This window comes from Sphaerodactylus townsendi, linkage group LG04 (genome assembly GCF_021028975.2).
Source record: "Sphaerodactylus townsendi isolate TG3544 linkage group LG04, MPM_Stown_v2.3, whole genome shotgun sequence".
In the NCBI taxonomy this organism is placed as follows: Eukaryota; Metazoa; Chordata; class Lepidosauria; order Squamata; family Sphaerodactylidae; genus Sphaerodactylus; species Sphaerodactylus townsendi.
This window is the reverse complement of record NC_059428.1, coordinates 65,906,524-65,921,599: the sequence shown is the minus strand read 5'-3', so window position 1 is coordinate 65,921,599 and position 15,076 is coordinate 65,906,524. Positions and strand designations below refer to the sequence as shown.

The 15,076-nt window shown below is 38.2% G+C and overlaps 1 protein-coding gene across 7 annotated transcripts in view; it reads right to left on the bottom strand.

Moving 5' to 3' along the window:
* Window positions 1–224: 224 nt before the first annotated feature.
* The window catches only part of SON (SON DNA and RNA binding protein), a 40,586-nt gene continuing 25,734 nt past the window's right edge, over window positions 225–15,076 (bottom strand). For 2 of the 7 annotated variants that reach the window (XM_048493421.1, XM_048493422.1), the window contains 5 exons: window positions 14,667–14,783; window positions 5,491–5,638; window positions 3,524–3,592; window positions 3,327–3,442; window positions 225–1,636 (listed from right to left, as the gene is read on the bottom strand). In XM_048493421.1, coding sequence (XP_048349378.1) covers window positions 1,478–1,636; window positions 3,327–3,442; window positions 3,524–3,592; window positions 5,491–5,638; window positions 14,667–14,783 — 609 coding nt within the window. In that variant the 3' untranslated portion in view covers window positions 225–1,477. The other 5 variants (XR_007244264.1, XM_048493423.1, XR_007244265.1 and 2 more) reach the window with 5 other exon arrangements.

Below are 15,076 nucleotides of genomic sequence, written 5' to 3'. Positions count from 1 at the left end.
AGTAGCTATAGAATCTTCACATTAGGAAGGCATATTTGAATATGGAGCAAGAGTAGAGAATAAAACACGCTGTTTACAAGATGTGCAATAAAGGTTCCCTATCATTCCTAGCATACTTGCAGTGGAAAAGCTACTAGGTGAGGCACTAGCTTAAGCATCAAACAGCTGAGGGGGGGGGGGATAGGTTTACTCCATTTTGTCTATCCCACACAACTTCAACGACATTCTTTGTATATAACCTTTTAATTATTACTGTAGTTTAGAAGATGGTCAGTTAATTCCTTCCAGCCTTAATAATAACTTTAATCATCTGAAAACTAAATATTAAAAAGCTGGCTTGAAATGTGGCAAAATTCTGCCTCAGAAAATCCCAAAACAGAATAAATATTGAATGCTCAATTATTTCCTCTTTCATACATCATGACATGAAATTTGTGGGATTCTCTACCAAGTTTAATTAAACCCATAGTATCTGAGTTAATAAAAAGCATTCCTTGATTTTAAACTCTACGATAACCAGAAACGTTCATCGGTAATGCACATTTTCTTGCTCACCTTTAAAAAACAAATGAATTTATGCTAAATAATAACCAACAGGTTTTCTAGGAAAAATTGTAATTGGAAACTATCATGGGCATAAATCACCAACTTCTCTTTCTCACTGGAGGGGGACAGAATTTCATCATGCACTGTTCATTAGTCAGTAAACAAGATAATGAACTTGTGCAGCTTTATTAACCAAGGTGAGTACAACATTTGGCTGTAGATTAAAATTCATAGTAACCACAAGTTTATACAGTCACATCAGGCAGTGTGTTTAAGGGCAACAGGGCAATTTGATGTCTCTTATACTGAAACATGCAGAGACTTTTTATGGTACCATTCTTACCCGTCACATTGCTGGATATGCTCTTTTCTCATGTAAGGTTTGAATATTTTCCAGAAATGGTCAGTTGCAATGGATTATTCTGCTAGACTCAAAATAGCATAGCATGAAGAGGGAGAAATAAGTAACATCATCCAGCAAACATTAATTTGTTTTCTCTGTCAGTAAAATAAGGACCTCAAAATCTGTCTAGCACTAACTGCTGTTCTAAAGTTAACAGGTTTTGACTACAACAAAAACTTTACCAAGATCATAGGAACTGTATCATGGTACAAACAATAAAATTTTACATTCCATATTCCAAGGAAAGTTGGTTACATTTCCAAACACATAACAGATACTTTCAGAGTTATATACTGATTTTAGTCATTTAAGAATTTATTACATCACTAACGTCAATAATATAAACATACCAAAACTAAATGTGATTTAAATACATTTTCCATGTACAAAAAGAAAAGCCTGAAGGTGTCTGTACAATTTTCCTTCATTTTTTACAATGAGCTGCTAATGTATGTACACAGTGACAGGAAGGAAATACCATTTTGTATAGAATAAAATTATCTGAAAATGTTGATATAAAAACCAAAGTTAATTGTGTGAGGCACTCCTGAAGCTGGTGGCATTAACCAAGAGTTCTTTTGGTACAATTCCCAATGCTTGAAGAGCCACCGTGGCAGCTGTGGTTTTAGCAAGCTTCTTATTAGGACTGGCAAAGGTAGGCTTATGTTCAACTCCATTGACCATCACCTGTTTGAGAAAGCAAAAACACATTACAAAATTATCAGGTAAAACGTGTTTCTCACGACAGAAGGGGCGAATACGACAGCAGAGGGGTGGTTACACTGGGGGTGGGGTTCTACGCAATTGCACAGTGCCCAAACATGGAAGCTGCTGCATGTGCCACCACCCCTCTGCCATAGGAGCCCGCACTAGCGTGGATGGGAGTGTTCCTAGGGTGGAGTCAACTAATCAGTTTCCAGTGCTTTTTTTGCCCAGGAACACTCTCTTTTCCAAACACAGACATGCGTCACTAAAAAGGGTGGTGTAAGCCGTCACCTTCAATGGGGCTTTTCACTGGACAAGACCAGGTTTTTCTGTTTCTTTCCTCAGTGGCTGTGTCACAAAATGCCTCATTGGATGCAGTACTGTGACTGGAATGCACACACTCGTCCTTGGATGGGGCTCTAAGTTTTCCAACTGACAAGGGAGTTTGGCAAGGATGTTTATTAGCCCCCTTTTTGTTTAATTTATATTTAAATGATTTATCTGATTTTCTTGGTAAAAACTGTCACCAAACTGTCACCCTCCTTATTTAACTAATCAAGAGATCCCAGTTTTGTTAAATGCAGATGATGTGGTTTTAGTGCCTTGTTCCCACATTGAGCTCCAGAGCTTATTACACAAGTTTGCTTTTACTATAGTGTTAGTAATTGGAAACGTACTGATATTCTACAATGAACTTTCACATAAAATGGTGGTATATTGATGACATTCAAATTCAACAAGTGAAAAGAGTTTCTGTATCTTGGGATACTTTTTTCTCATAATCAGAAATGGGTCATTTCATCAAAAGGCTGTGTTGAAGAAGGCCACACTTCGTATCAAAGGAATATTAATTCTTTCAGGCATCTTGGAGGAATTATATTGCTAAAGCAATTCAAGTATTTTATATGAAAATTATTCCTATTTTGCTTTTTTGGGATGGCCATTTGGCAAACGAATCTTTCAACCTTCTTCCAATTTGTTCTCTTTGTACATTGACGAACATTTCTGTGGTGTCGCTGTGTGCTGGGTGGGGTCAATCATCCTCAGAAGCCAAAGCTTGGCAACTGGCTTCCTGTTTCTACTTTAAAGGGAGTTTTAGTTATTCCAAATATCAGCTGATAAAAGCAGAGCCTTTCAGAGCCTTCTAGTCAAAGATTTTGAACTCAAAACTTCCTCTCGTTGGTTTTTTACTAACTTGGTTAAATGGGCAGCCCTTGCCTGTGATGAGTGACAGATTGATGAGGACCCCTTTTTCAGAGTGTGTGACGGTTTCTTAGGAGAGTTGGGTACGTCAGTGCATATTTTATAGGAATGTCCCTTGAACATAACTCTTAAGAACTGATTTTTAACATTTCCTTTTTACCTCAGTACAAGACAATCTCACTCCTTTTATCTGATAATTCTCCTAATATTACCCATAGTGTTGCTATTTTTTATTATCTGGCCATAAAATATTGAAGATGATATTTATCAAGGGAGAGTACATAAGATAGTTGCTCAAAAGAGATTTGATAAGAGGAAAGGTAAGGTGCTGGCTCCAATCCAATATATTTTCTGAAGTAAGCGACAAACCCAAGCACAGATATAAATGGCATACTAATCCCTTCCCTATGTAATATTATGAACAATAAAAACAGTGAGCAACTTACAGTAGACTCTGATTCCATCTTACCTTAAAGAGAAAACATTTACGATGATCAGGCCCATTATCAGTCACCAAAACGAATGTAGGAGGTGGCCACCTTCTTTTATTACAAGCCTCAACCAATACCGAAATTGGATGTTTGCCTTAAGAGAAATAGATTTTATTTTAGAAGTTACTAAGAAACACTAAAATCAATAGAACCGAGAGACAGTTGAAATATTCACCTGCAAGATCTTTCACCCCACTGAAAGCTCCATGTCTCTTCTGTGTCTTTTCTCCTACTGCAACCAAACCTAAACAAAACACAAAATAACATTTTAGTTATATTCTTCAGTTGATCCTCTTCTAGCACATACACCAGACATGAAATCAAGATCTCTACACAAAATGCCAGCTTTTTAAAACAGTCCCAAAAGAACAAGTGGGAGCACACTGCAAGAACACAGCCACAGGCTTCAAGCTTTCCACTTGATACCGTTTCTCCTCTTCACTCTAATATCCTCACTTATAATCCAACAAATCAGCTCTTCAGCCAGTTACAACACAATGCCCTTGTTTTCCTATTTTCAGATGAGAACAATGCCACTAGTCCTAAATCAGTTATTTTTTAAATTATTGTCCAGTGTGCTTTCAGGTTGTTTTAAGTTCATGTTAAGAGGGGGGCTGGAGGATCTGTCATCTTGTCTTCTGGTTTATAACCACCATGACACATTCCACACCAATATAGTGAGAAGGTGGCAACACCTTCGGGGTTTGGGCGGTATATAAGTTTGAAAAAAAAATAAAGAACTTGCTCCACACAGAGTTGATGGGATTAAATCTCTATTACATTTTCAATGTCTTGAAGTATAAACACTGGTACAGAAATGGGGTTAGAAAAGCCACAGAAAATGGGTACAAACCCCCAGCCCCAACCTTCACCAAACTTGGAGGTTCTTCTGAGGAGAGTCAGCAACTGTGCTGCAAATTGAAAAATGCACACATACACACTCCTGAGCCCACAAAGGTCTTCCACTAAATGGAATTATAGCAAAATAGTCCCCTCAGGCCCTTATCCTCCCACTGTTCCCAATGGAAAACATTAGAAAGTCTGAAGTGACTTTTCCAGTTTGAACTGGAAAAGAGCATAACACCTAGCAACAGCTACCCGCTACTTCACAACATTTTTCCATTAAGCACACGTACATTCATGACTTGGGTTGAAGAACACAGTGCCTTTAACAAAGTCTGAGCTGCAACTTAAAATTCTTTCTAGTGTGCTCGTATAATAGCCAGAATGTAAGAAAACTGAGCGTCTGCAAAGTGGCGGTGAATGAGGATAGCAATCCATAATAGAATTAAGCTTTAAGAAGCACTGGTCTATCAGACTTGCTGAAATCCCCTAACCTTTTTAAACTATCTTAATTTTTTTAGCAAAATAATACTTAGAGGATTACATCAATATTTTGTCACACCTGCCAACTGTCTATAGTGATTGCTATTGCTCCTAATTCATTTCATATCAGTCCACTGTCAGGCCTTACATTCATATTTGGAATTCATAGCAGTGAAGTTAGTTGACACACAATATTGTTTAAAGAGCAACAAAACTTCACACCTGCCCGTAAAACCAGTCTGAAAATTATTACTAAACAGAAGTCATTTTAAACGGGGACTAGGCAAATGAATTTTGCATTATTCTCAATAAAGCTCCAAAGAGAGAAATGTGACCTTCTAAGCCACACGCCCAAAGAGAAACTGAATATCACTTAATCTGTTGACTCACACAATTTGTTGACTTGTTTTACTAAACTGTGAAAAGAGATTCCAGGGCCTACGTGCCCACTGCATGTCTTGAAATGTAATTCCTTGTACAGAACAAACATTTTTAAAAGCATCAGACATAGAACCCTTGGATAATGAGTGAACAGATTATATGTGATGTCTGAAAAATATGTGCTCAATCACACCCCTCACCACCTGTATAAGTGACTGATCAATGCTGACACTGAGGACCATGTGGTATTAAATTGATTGTAAAGGCTGGGGGAAGGACTGAAAGGCGGACTCTATTCTTTGTGGTATCCTCTATGAACAGGACAGCGCTACAGCAGACGAGTGATCCTCGCACAAAAACCTATTTACACAGCTTAAAGACCTTTGATGAGGAAATCAGCGCACAGCAGTCAAACTCAAAGCAAAAAAGACTCACCTTTTCGATCTGTTTTAAAATCAACCAAAATCGGCTCCCTGCTTCCTTCTTTATTTTTCCCTAAGCCTTCGCCTTCTCTCCATCCCATTTTTCTCATGAGTTGGGCTCCCATTCCTCCAGTCACGGGGGCAGCTCTGAGAAACTGATCCTACCCAAAGAAAAAAGTAGAAACAAACACATTGTTTAGCCCTTTCTTTAAAAATTAAATGACAGAAGAGTTTTAATTTACCAGCCAACTGAATCAAAGACATATTTCCCTACTATTTTAAATCAGATTTCATGTGTCAGAAACTTTTTCACAAATGTGTATCGAAACAATCTAAAAGTAAATATTTTAATCCAAAATTGGGAATCTAAAATAACCTACTGCATTTGCAAAAATAAAAACAAGAATGGAAAATATGCTACTTGGTTCCAATGAATTTCTACTCATCTTGTGAAAGGAGGCACTGTTAAAGGTAACTGGCAACAGGCATACCTAGTTATTGAATAAGATGGAAACACTTTGAGATGAAAATTCTGGTATTAAGAATAGTTTTTTAAAAAATAAATCCCAACGTTTTCCCCATTTTATACGAACTATACACTTAATTTCTTCTGAAAATCTCCATGAAAGGTCCAACCATTTCTTTAAACAAGACAGTAACTTAGCCACAATTCAACAATAGAATGTAACAACTTTGTTGAACTATTGTCACTCATACTATGATACGGTATAAGATTATCAGACAAAGTTTAAAGGTCTTTTCTGTAAAGCATTTTAAAAACTCCTTAAACGTTTACGTACCTAGGCCTCGATGGCTGCAGTGTTGTGAATAGTAGGGCTGGCAAAGACCGTGGCAAGGAGGCAGCTACAAGGCAGATTTGGCCCTGAAACAAGTTTCCATATAGAGGGGTGAAAGTTCACAGGCTATTCTGTGAACTATCATCTCTCTTTTCTGCTCCATCCAATGCAACAAACTGCTAGCGTTAAATATATAAATCAGTAATGAAAACATTCATTATTCTTATGTAGCCTTTTGGAAGATACAAGAGTGTCAACCTACACATAAAGTAATTGTTGCTTTCATTTTCATTTACTAAAAAAATATTGTGAAAACAAATGAAGAGCAAATGAAGAGCACAGATCAGTCTAACAAGTGATTTGCTCTTCATCAAAATTATGAGACATACCCGTGGCAGTCTGAATCCCCATTTCCATTATGAAACCAAATGGTGACATTTCCAGAACGTGTATAACATCAGTTCCGTTAGAATACCTGTACATCATGCAACTGGGGTATTACTTTAGAAAAAGATGCTCTGATATGAGGAAAGGTTGCACTGAGGCAGGCATTGCCTCCCTCACTAAAATGTTTTGATTAGTGCAAGCCATGCAGTCTATGTACACACAGACACATTAGCCCATGCCAGATACCAACTGTCTGAAGTTGATACACCTAGTATGTACTTAATTACATCCACTTAATCCTCTCCCCCCTCCCCAGGAACCTCTGCAGAGAATGACACAAACCCTAGACACTATCACCCAGGGTTCCGACTCCTATTTTGTACCTGCTTTGCAATAGTAGAATGTTCATCAATGTCTGTTTTGTTCACAAAGGAATTGATCAACTTTTCTGACTAGGTCTTTTAGAGGGTGCAGGAACTTATCATACACTTTTCAAAATAATGGGCAGCAGAGGAAGTAAGTATAACCTTTTCAGGTTTAAAAGCAAGACAGCACAATCTTAAACCCAAAAAGGATATATTGCAGTCTGTTAATATTTTTGTAGTTCAGCTTTGAAAAGGAACAATATAAAGAGGCTATCCTATTTCCTGTTTTCTCAGTTAGCCAGTCCAGCGATTATGTTTCGTAAAGGAAGCATGAGGTAAGGGCTTAAGTCCAACTGGAACCCATGGGGCCTAAATGCCATTGATTACAACGGGACTTCAGAATGCCTCGCTTCCTCTGGACTGCACCTCATAAGTCTACCAAATGTAGCAAAGCTGATGCAGCTAGTTTTACTCACTGAATATTTGGCATCCAAAATAGCCTTCAAAGATTTAGAACCTATTTTGGAACATTTCCTAACTGTGGTGACATGTGAGAAGAAATTGATTTGACTCATCCAGCTGAGAGAATTTTTTGCATTGTATATGGCAGCTGCCAACACAGAAACCCTTCAGACTAAATAAAAACAACATTAGAAAATTTAGGGTAAGTTTCAGATAGTGATATGCTATTTATAAAGCAATATCTAGAAACTGAACAAGTGTTTGAAATGACAAAAACTCAATGCCATTTACACATTAACTTGTGTGTGTGATTACAGGAGAAAGCCCTCTTTCACACTGCTCCTAAAGGAATGTTTGCTCTAACAACAGTAGCCCCGTTTGCAAGAATTCATACAAAGTACTACCTACGTGTCTAGTACAGCAAAGTAGAATTAAATATCACTGACCAAAGCAAGATAATTAGAATATTCTAAACATTTATTAAAATAATTTCCAGTGTAATTTTAACAGCAACTATCAGTTTAAAATAATCAAGACCAGTATCTTCCTTTTCATTAGCTATCTGATAGCATTTGTAATATATGTTAACAAATTATTCTCATTTCAATATTTATTTATTATGCTGCTCCTGTGGCAATTTTTCCTCTGTGAATCTTCAGATCTCTTTATGAAAAATAAAATTACTTTTTTAGCTCTCCTACCAATAAACAGAGCCAAAGTCTGATGATCCTATTTCCTCTATCTATAAGTTTACAGGACAAGCAGTTACAACCTTATAAATATCTAACATCGAAAACTTCTGGAAAGAGAAATCAACAGCAAAAACTAAAGTCCATTGTGACGGACTCACCTTCCTTCCCTTCCCTTCATCTACCTCTGAAGATCCTTTCTCGTTTTATTAATTTCAGTTATTCCCTTTTCCAGCTATTCCCCTCTGATGGTCTCTTACTTTGGTAAGTTTTACGGCGGCATTAGAATATTATTCTGTAAGGTTTTAATGTGTGTAATATTTGGTTTTAATTGTAACTTTATGATGTAAACTGCCCTGTGTCAGGCCTTGTTAGGAAAGGGTGGGTTAAAAATCCAATAACTAAATAGATAAATGTCTAGATTGGCAAATGAAAAGGTAGGAACCAAAGAGGTAAGAAATTACAATTTACCAGATGAATTCAATGCCAAGAAAAGCCCACACAAATGGGAACGCCAAGAATACCCAATCCTGGGTGCAAGGGTGAATACCTATAAGAAAAACACAGAACAATGGACTACAGTGAGCAGACCACGTCTGCTACTGAGTGTATTTGCACAGCCTATAACTGTTATATAAAATTTAGCTACATTGCTCTCTAGCAGACAGAACATCTACTCTGACCGCAATCAGTGTTTCTCATATGTAGTCACCAGGACTTCTTATGGGGACAAGTAAATAGGGCTTGCTCATCAACTCTGGATTTTATTAAACAGAGACAGCCCTGGTAAGATGGTGAGCAATACATGGAAGGGGGATAGCACAGTTAGATTTAATTCTCTATGCCTGTAGCATAACAGAATCCTAAAGATCACCAAACACAGTTAAGGAGGCCATGAAGCCAAAATTTGGCATCAAAGAAACCAAAATTCTGTGCTCAAACAAAGCTATGCATATTCTCTGAATAATGATTCCGTTCACTGAATCAGACCTTATGAACCTGTTCCACTAACAGAAGTGTTTCCTCCTGTGCAAGAAGCCCTTTTCAGACACAGGAGGCTCGGACACTGGAAGGTTCCTTCAAACCAAAGGAAAGCACCACCCTAGTGGAACAGATCTACAGGATCCCACCCACTCAGTTCAAGGGTCCAGCTACTAAAGCAAAAGCAAGGTGAAGAAACTGGGAGCTTTGCAAAGTACTTGTCTTGTTTCCAGATCACTGGATTTCATACCAGCTCACTGTGGTTTCTGGGTCTTTAGAGTAGGTGCATCTTATTTTTCCAAAGTAATTTTCTGGAATCAGAATGATAGAAATGCACCTTTTAAAAAATATTGATGTTTCCAAGTTATCAAATACAAGATTCTGTGCTTCTGTAGATGTGTGTATGTAGATACGCAAGTGAACAAGCCTGCCCTACAACACATTACCAACAGAAAGCAGATGACTAGTTTTGTGACACTTCATGGCCAGCCTTAATTAAAACCATGAATTTAATAGATCGCAACTTGTTTTAACTTGCTGGCATAGTAAACATACAGGTTCTGGACACCCCCCCCCCCCCCCGATTACAATGAAATTAGCAGAAATCCATAAAATTAAAATGTAAACTTTCTGAAAAGTCCAGAATTGGTAAGCAGTTTCCACACCTTAACCACACTTCAAAAATCCATCCACCCAGCTTCTAAATGAAATGAAAATGTCTGTCCCCCCTGCCCCCAATTCCCTTGTCTGTTTTTACAAGGAGATGCTTACTTTGTTGGTGGATCTTGCATTGCTCTCAGGATACATTAATATTGGCAGTCACTGACTTTTGAAGTAAGGGAAGATCATTATTATAGTCCAACACCACTGAAGGTCTACCCCCTTCTCCTATAATTTTTTCACCTGGGCACTCTCAGCAGCAGGACTCTTGTTCATTGCAGCAATCATGTATGGTCAGCGCAGCCAACGCCCTCCGGTTGAAATCTAGATCCTGAAGGGGGATACAGTACTGGAATAGGGGGAGCTTCAGAAGAGTGCAGCTTTCAGGTCAACTGAGTAACTCATACATACAAACACTCTCACATGCTCACCCCCATCTTACCCAAAATCTCTCGAAGAGCTGCCCTTCCTTTCAGAAATACCTTATTTAGCCAGTTCCCCTTTCGCAGGGAAGTGAAATCACACCTGTTCACTTATCCGGTTGGCAACCAGGGTTGTATGAGAAAAGAGGATTGCAGAGATTTAGTGGCCAAAACTCTTTTTTAATTAATATGCTGCAACTTGGCCTACAACATTTGGCAATATGATGTTAAACCTGAATAATAAAATCTACCAACGCTTTAAAAAATTATTTTATGTAATAAATTTGAGACTCAGAAATTAGGTGACACTACTGAAAAACCCATTTTTTCAGATTGAAAACAAATAAACAAAAGACTAGGTCAAGATCCAAAAAGTGCTAATGCAGGCCTCTGGCATATAGTGGGGATTTTTCAAAAAGCTTTTTGGTGTTGAATGGTAGGCTCATCTGCCATAACAAAAACAGCTTGTGAAATGTCAATCAGTTTCAAAAGAGGTTATGAGGGTCTACCTTTTGAGAAACAAACCATCCTTTTGCACAATTGTTTTGTTGTGTAGTTCTTTAAGATCTGGATTTATGAATTTTATATTTTACAACTTCACTCCCCCAAGGATGTCTGGTGTGTCTCGCAGACTTATAACCAGTACACAAGAAACAAACCTAAAGAAAGAATGAATGTGTTGCATACGTACTGTGAAGAGTTTAATTTTTTTCTTTTGCATTTGTGAACCAATTACATCATGGATGATAAAGCAAGCTGTTGTTCCTTTAGGAACACTGTTAAAAAACCTAACGGCAAAACATTTTAAACTGCATTACTAAAAAAAATCAAGCAAGTGAAAAGAAAACCAGACTGCTACCAGTTTTTATAAAAAGGCAGTTTCCTTTCTAAAACATGAAGCATATTAACAGGTATATTCTTCAAGGTCATGTGAAATTTCAATATGGTCTTTCTTCTCAATTTTTAAAGTAAAAGGCAATATTTCAAAATGCAGATGCAGCATTTCAAACAAAAATCAATATCACTCAAGATTCTCTAATTAATTCACTGCACAGCTGCATGAGGATGATATTTATAAAATGCAAATGCTTCATTATTTCTTTGCTGGGACAATAATGCTCTGGGCAATAATGAATGAGCCTTACTTTGGTTGAGGTCACTTACAATTTTTTTAAAAATCATATGCATGTTTACTTGGGAGTTAAATTCCACTGAAAACAATGGGACTCACTCCCCAAGGATCACAAACTCTGCAGAATAACTCCAAACTAAACCCAGTGATTTCAATAGGATCATACTTGATAACAGGATTGTAGAACAAGTGAACTGAACAGCAACACTGCTGCAGAAAAGCCTTTTCATTACAGAGTTTAAAACAGTTTAATAGGAAATGATAAGTAGGACCCTGCAGAGCCACTCAGTCAACAGCACAGTGTTTCTGGTGGAAGGCACCTTCTGCTATATGCACCAGTAGAAGGTGGCTCACAGTAAAGGAAAGAGCGACAGACCTACAGGATCCAAACCTTTATTCCACTTTTTTCTCACAGCTGCCTTATTTGCCTCACTCAACTAGAAAACTGAAAAAAGAAAAGGAGACTGCAGTTCTTTGTAATAAATCTGAAACTCTCTGATGAAGAATCTTCTCAGATAATACGCAGACATCTAAACAAGATTTCTTTCAAGGATCTTCCAGGAACTAGAAAATCATGTAAGGTGAGCAAGAGGAGGACCACTGGATCTATGCTATTGTGAACATAAGTATTCATTAATATAGAAGCCCTCTGAACTCAAAAAGAACACAAATATAGATGTGCCAAAGATGATAAAAGAAAACAGCAGGCCAACTGCAGAGACTTCAGAGGAGAAATCTTCTATCTAACAATTTAGTGATATTCAAGGTGGTACAAACAATATAATGTGAGCAGGGGAAAAATAACCGATGGAAATACTGGTGCTTTACCATCCTGATTTTCAGCAAATGCTCATTATGCTAAATTTCCCCAGCAGCACTCTTCTACACTTGGCAAATAAACTAGCAAAGTCTTGTTAATCACTGCATTGAATGTGCAGATGACGAAAAGGACCGAGACTCAGGAATGGCTTAAGAGATGGGGCAGGGGGAGAGAGAGAAAATAATACCGCTTACTCTCTGCCAGTTTTGATTTATACAAACATATTTTTGTATCATGAAACCGCAGGACAGCACTGTAGCCTAGGGCGGGGTGACCAACCTATGGCATCCAGATGTTCATGGACTGCAATTCCCATCAGCCCTGCCAGCATGGCCAATTGGGCTGATGGGAATTGTAGTCCATGAATATCTGGAGTGCTATAGGTTGGCCACCTCTGGCCTAGGGGACTGATGAGGGGTCAGTTCTCCCTCTCTTGAGAAGCCGAAGAAGTGGAGGCCACAACGAAGAACAACTGGTTTCACATGACACGACCAGTTACATTGTGAGCTCAACACATGAAGGTAAACTTAACCATCTGCCACGTGATCTGCATAAAGATAGTCCCTTTTGACAAAGTGAAGTAACTGTTCAGTTGCTATGAAGTGGTAAATGCTTAAAGATGGACAATGCCCACAGATTGTTAGTCATACTTCTTGTTACCACAGGGAACACTTCAAGCTCTTCTGTTCTCATTCAGGATCCCATGATTCAAGAACTACTTGTTCATTCTACACAGATTTTATTAAAAATACTATTGTTTGCCAAGTGAATACACTGCCAATTAAATTATAGCATGATCTTTTTTGTGTGAACTGTACACAGGTGATAAAAGTCAAACACACAATGGAAACATCAGCAAACCCTTTGCTAAAATGGTTGCTGTCATTGCATAACAGCAGTAATCCATGACCACTGGTTCTCCACTTTTATTCCCAAAGAGAAAACCAGTTCAGCAAATAAATATTTACAGATAATGTATTTACACTATTTCCCATATATTTTAATTACAAAAGTGTAAAAAGTGTATCGCACATTTTATCAACAGAACAGTTATAAAACTCTCCAGTTACTGTATCTAGGTGCTTATTTCCACCCAACTACACTCAGCTCTATTGAATCAGCTACAACCCACTTTGCAGATCAGCTGGCTCCCAAAAATTGTGTTCTATAAAAACCAATCAGAGCTCGAAGTGGATAAAATTATTTCTGCTCAAACAGTATACATTGAGAAGAGATCAATTATTTCTGGCCAAGGCTGTAAAAATATACATATGCTTGCCAAACATACAAGCTCACTCTTCAGGAGGTTTCTGACCTCTCCAGTATGCACAATTTCCAAACTAGTCTGCACAGGACCTAGTCCAACTCAAGGTACAAGCTCAAAGTTACCCTGGGGTCTGCACCCATCCTGTGTGAGCATGCAAGGAAGGGCTTGTCTAAAAAATTTAACCTGTAATCAAAGTCCTCAAAAGTTTTTGTGGTCTTTGTTTTGGCCACCTATTCTTTTCCTGTTTTGGTGCCTCTTTCCAATTTACACTGAAGTACTCTAACCACCTACTAATTTTGCTCAAAGCTGATGCGTTTATTTCCGATCACCCTCTTCTTTCCATCCTAACCCCACTTCTGCTCTAAATATAAGCAGATACACCTTGTTACTCCTGGCCCAGCAACCTGCACAAGTGCTCCCCCCCCCACCCCACCCCCCATTCTTCCATGAGACACTCTTAGTCTATTATTCTATCAAACAGCCAACTGTATCAGATCATTGTTATTCTCTTGGGGAAGGAAACCGAACCAAGTTTCTCCCACATAGCAAAAAGAGCCCAGAGTAAAGTCTCCTCTTCTGAACAGGCAAGTCTGACCCTTTCAGGCAGGAATCAGGAGTCTGGCTCTTTTACCAACTGAGGCACAAAACAAGGCACTTGGTTCATCTCACCATAAGAAGAAAGGTAAAGAATTTAGAATACTGAATCCAGTCTCCATTTGCAGTTTCATCTCTCCAGTTCCAAAGTTGTATTCAATGAAGGCAAGTGAGCAAATGCATTTTTACAGCCCTGTTTCTCATCCACAGCTCTATTTAAATCAGGGATCAGGCCAAGTTCTGTTGAGGTCAATCACAGAACTACCACAGTCAATTTTACCCACATTTCAGGGTAATTTCAGCCCAAGATAACAGTAACCATGGGAGTAATACATGTTTTTAACATGTCAGCATAGCATTCTCCCAGTTTTTACAGTTTATCCACCAACCCAGTATTAACACAAAGGTAATTAGGCATAGTAGATACAGATTCCAAAACAAGAGCGCGCACGCACATCTTGACAGAGCACAAAAGTAAATCAACTCAGTTTTATTTTCTGCACGTATTTTATGAGGCTATGAGAGTCCTAAGTGTGTCATTATCACTTCTTCCAGTGATTTCAAAGGAGTTTAACATGTGATATTTGGACTCATCTGTCTGAATATCATCTACCTTTTTAATCCAAGCCTGGGGGCCACTGTTGGATAACTGTTCTGAAGACAAGACCTGTGCACCGGTACTTCCTGTAAACTGGCCTGGTAGAGAATTCAGCTGAGCCCAGGCATCAATCTGCAATAGCAAGACAGCATAACAATAGAATGAACTAGCAAGTTTTCAAATGTAGAAATATATGAATAACTTGTTAATGCCACTGAAGGAGCATATTTAAACCAAACATTTTGACAGAACACCCTTGTTCACTATTTCAGCAATTAATGCAATTTTTAAAGAAAAACTGTACTCTCTCTCCCTCTTCCTCCCCACAAAATCCCTCAGGTCAGGAGGAATATGTCTTTACCAAGGGCCCAGAAGTCAGTTCCTTAACTTTTTAATTAGACATGGTCACAGACATTTGAACCAGT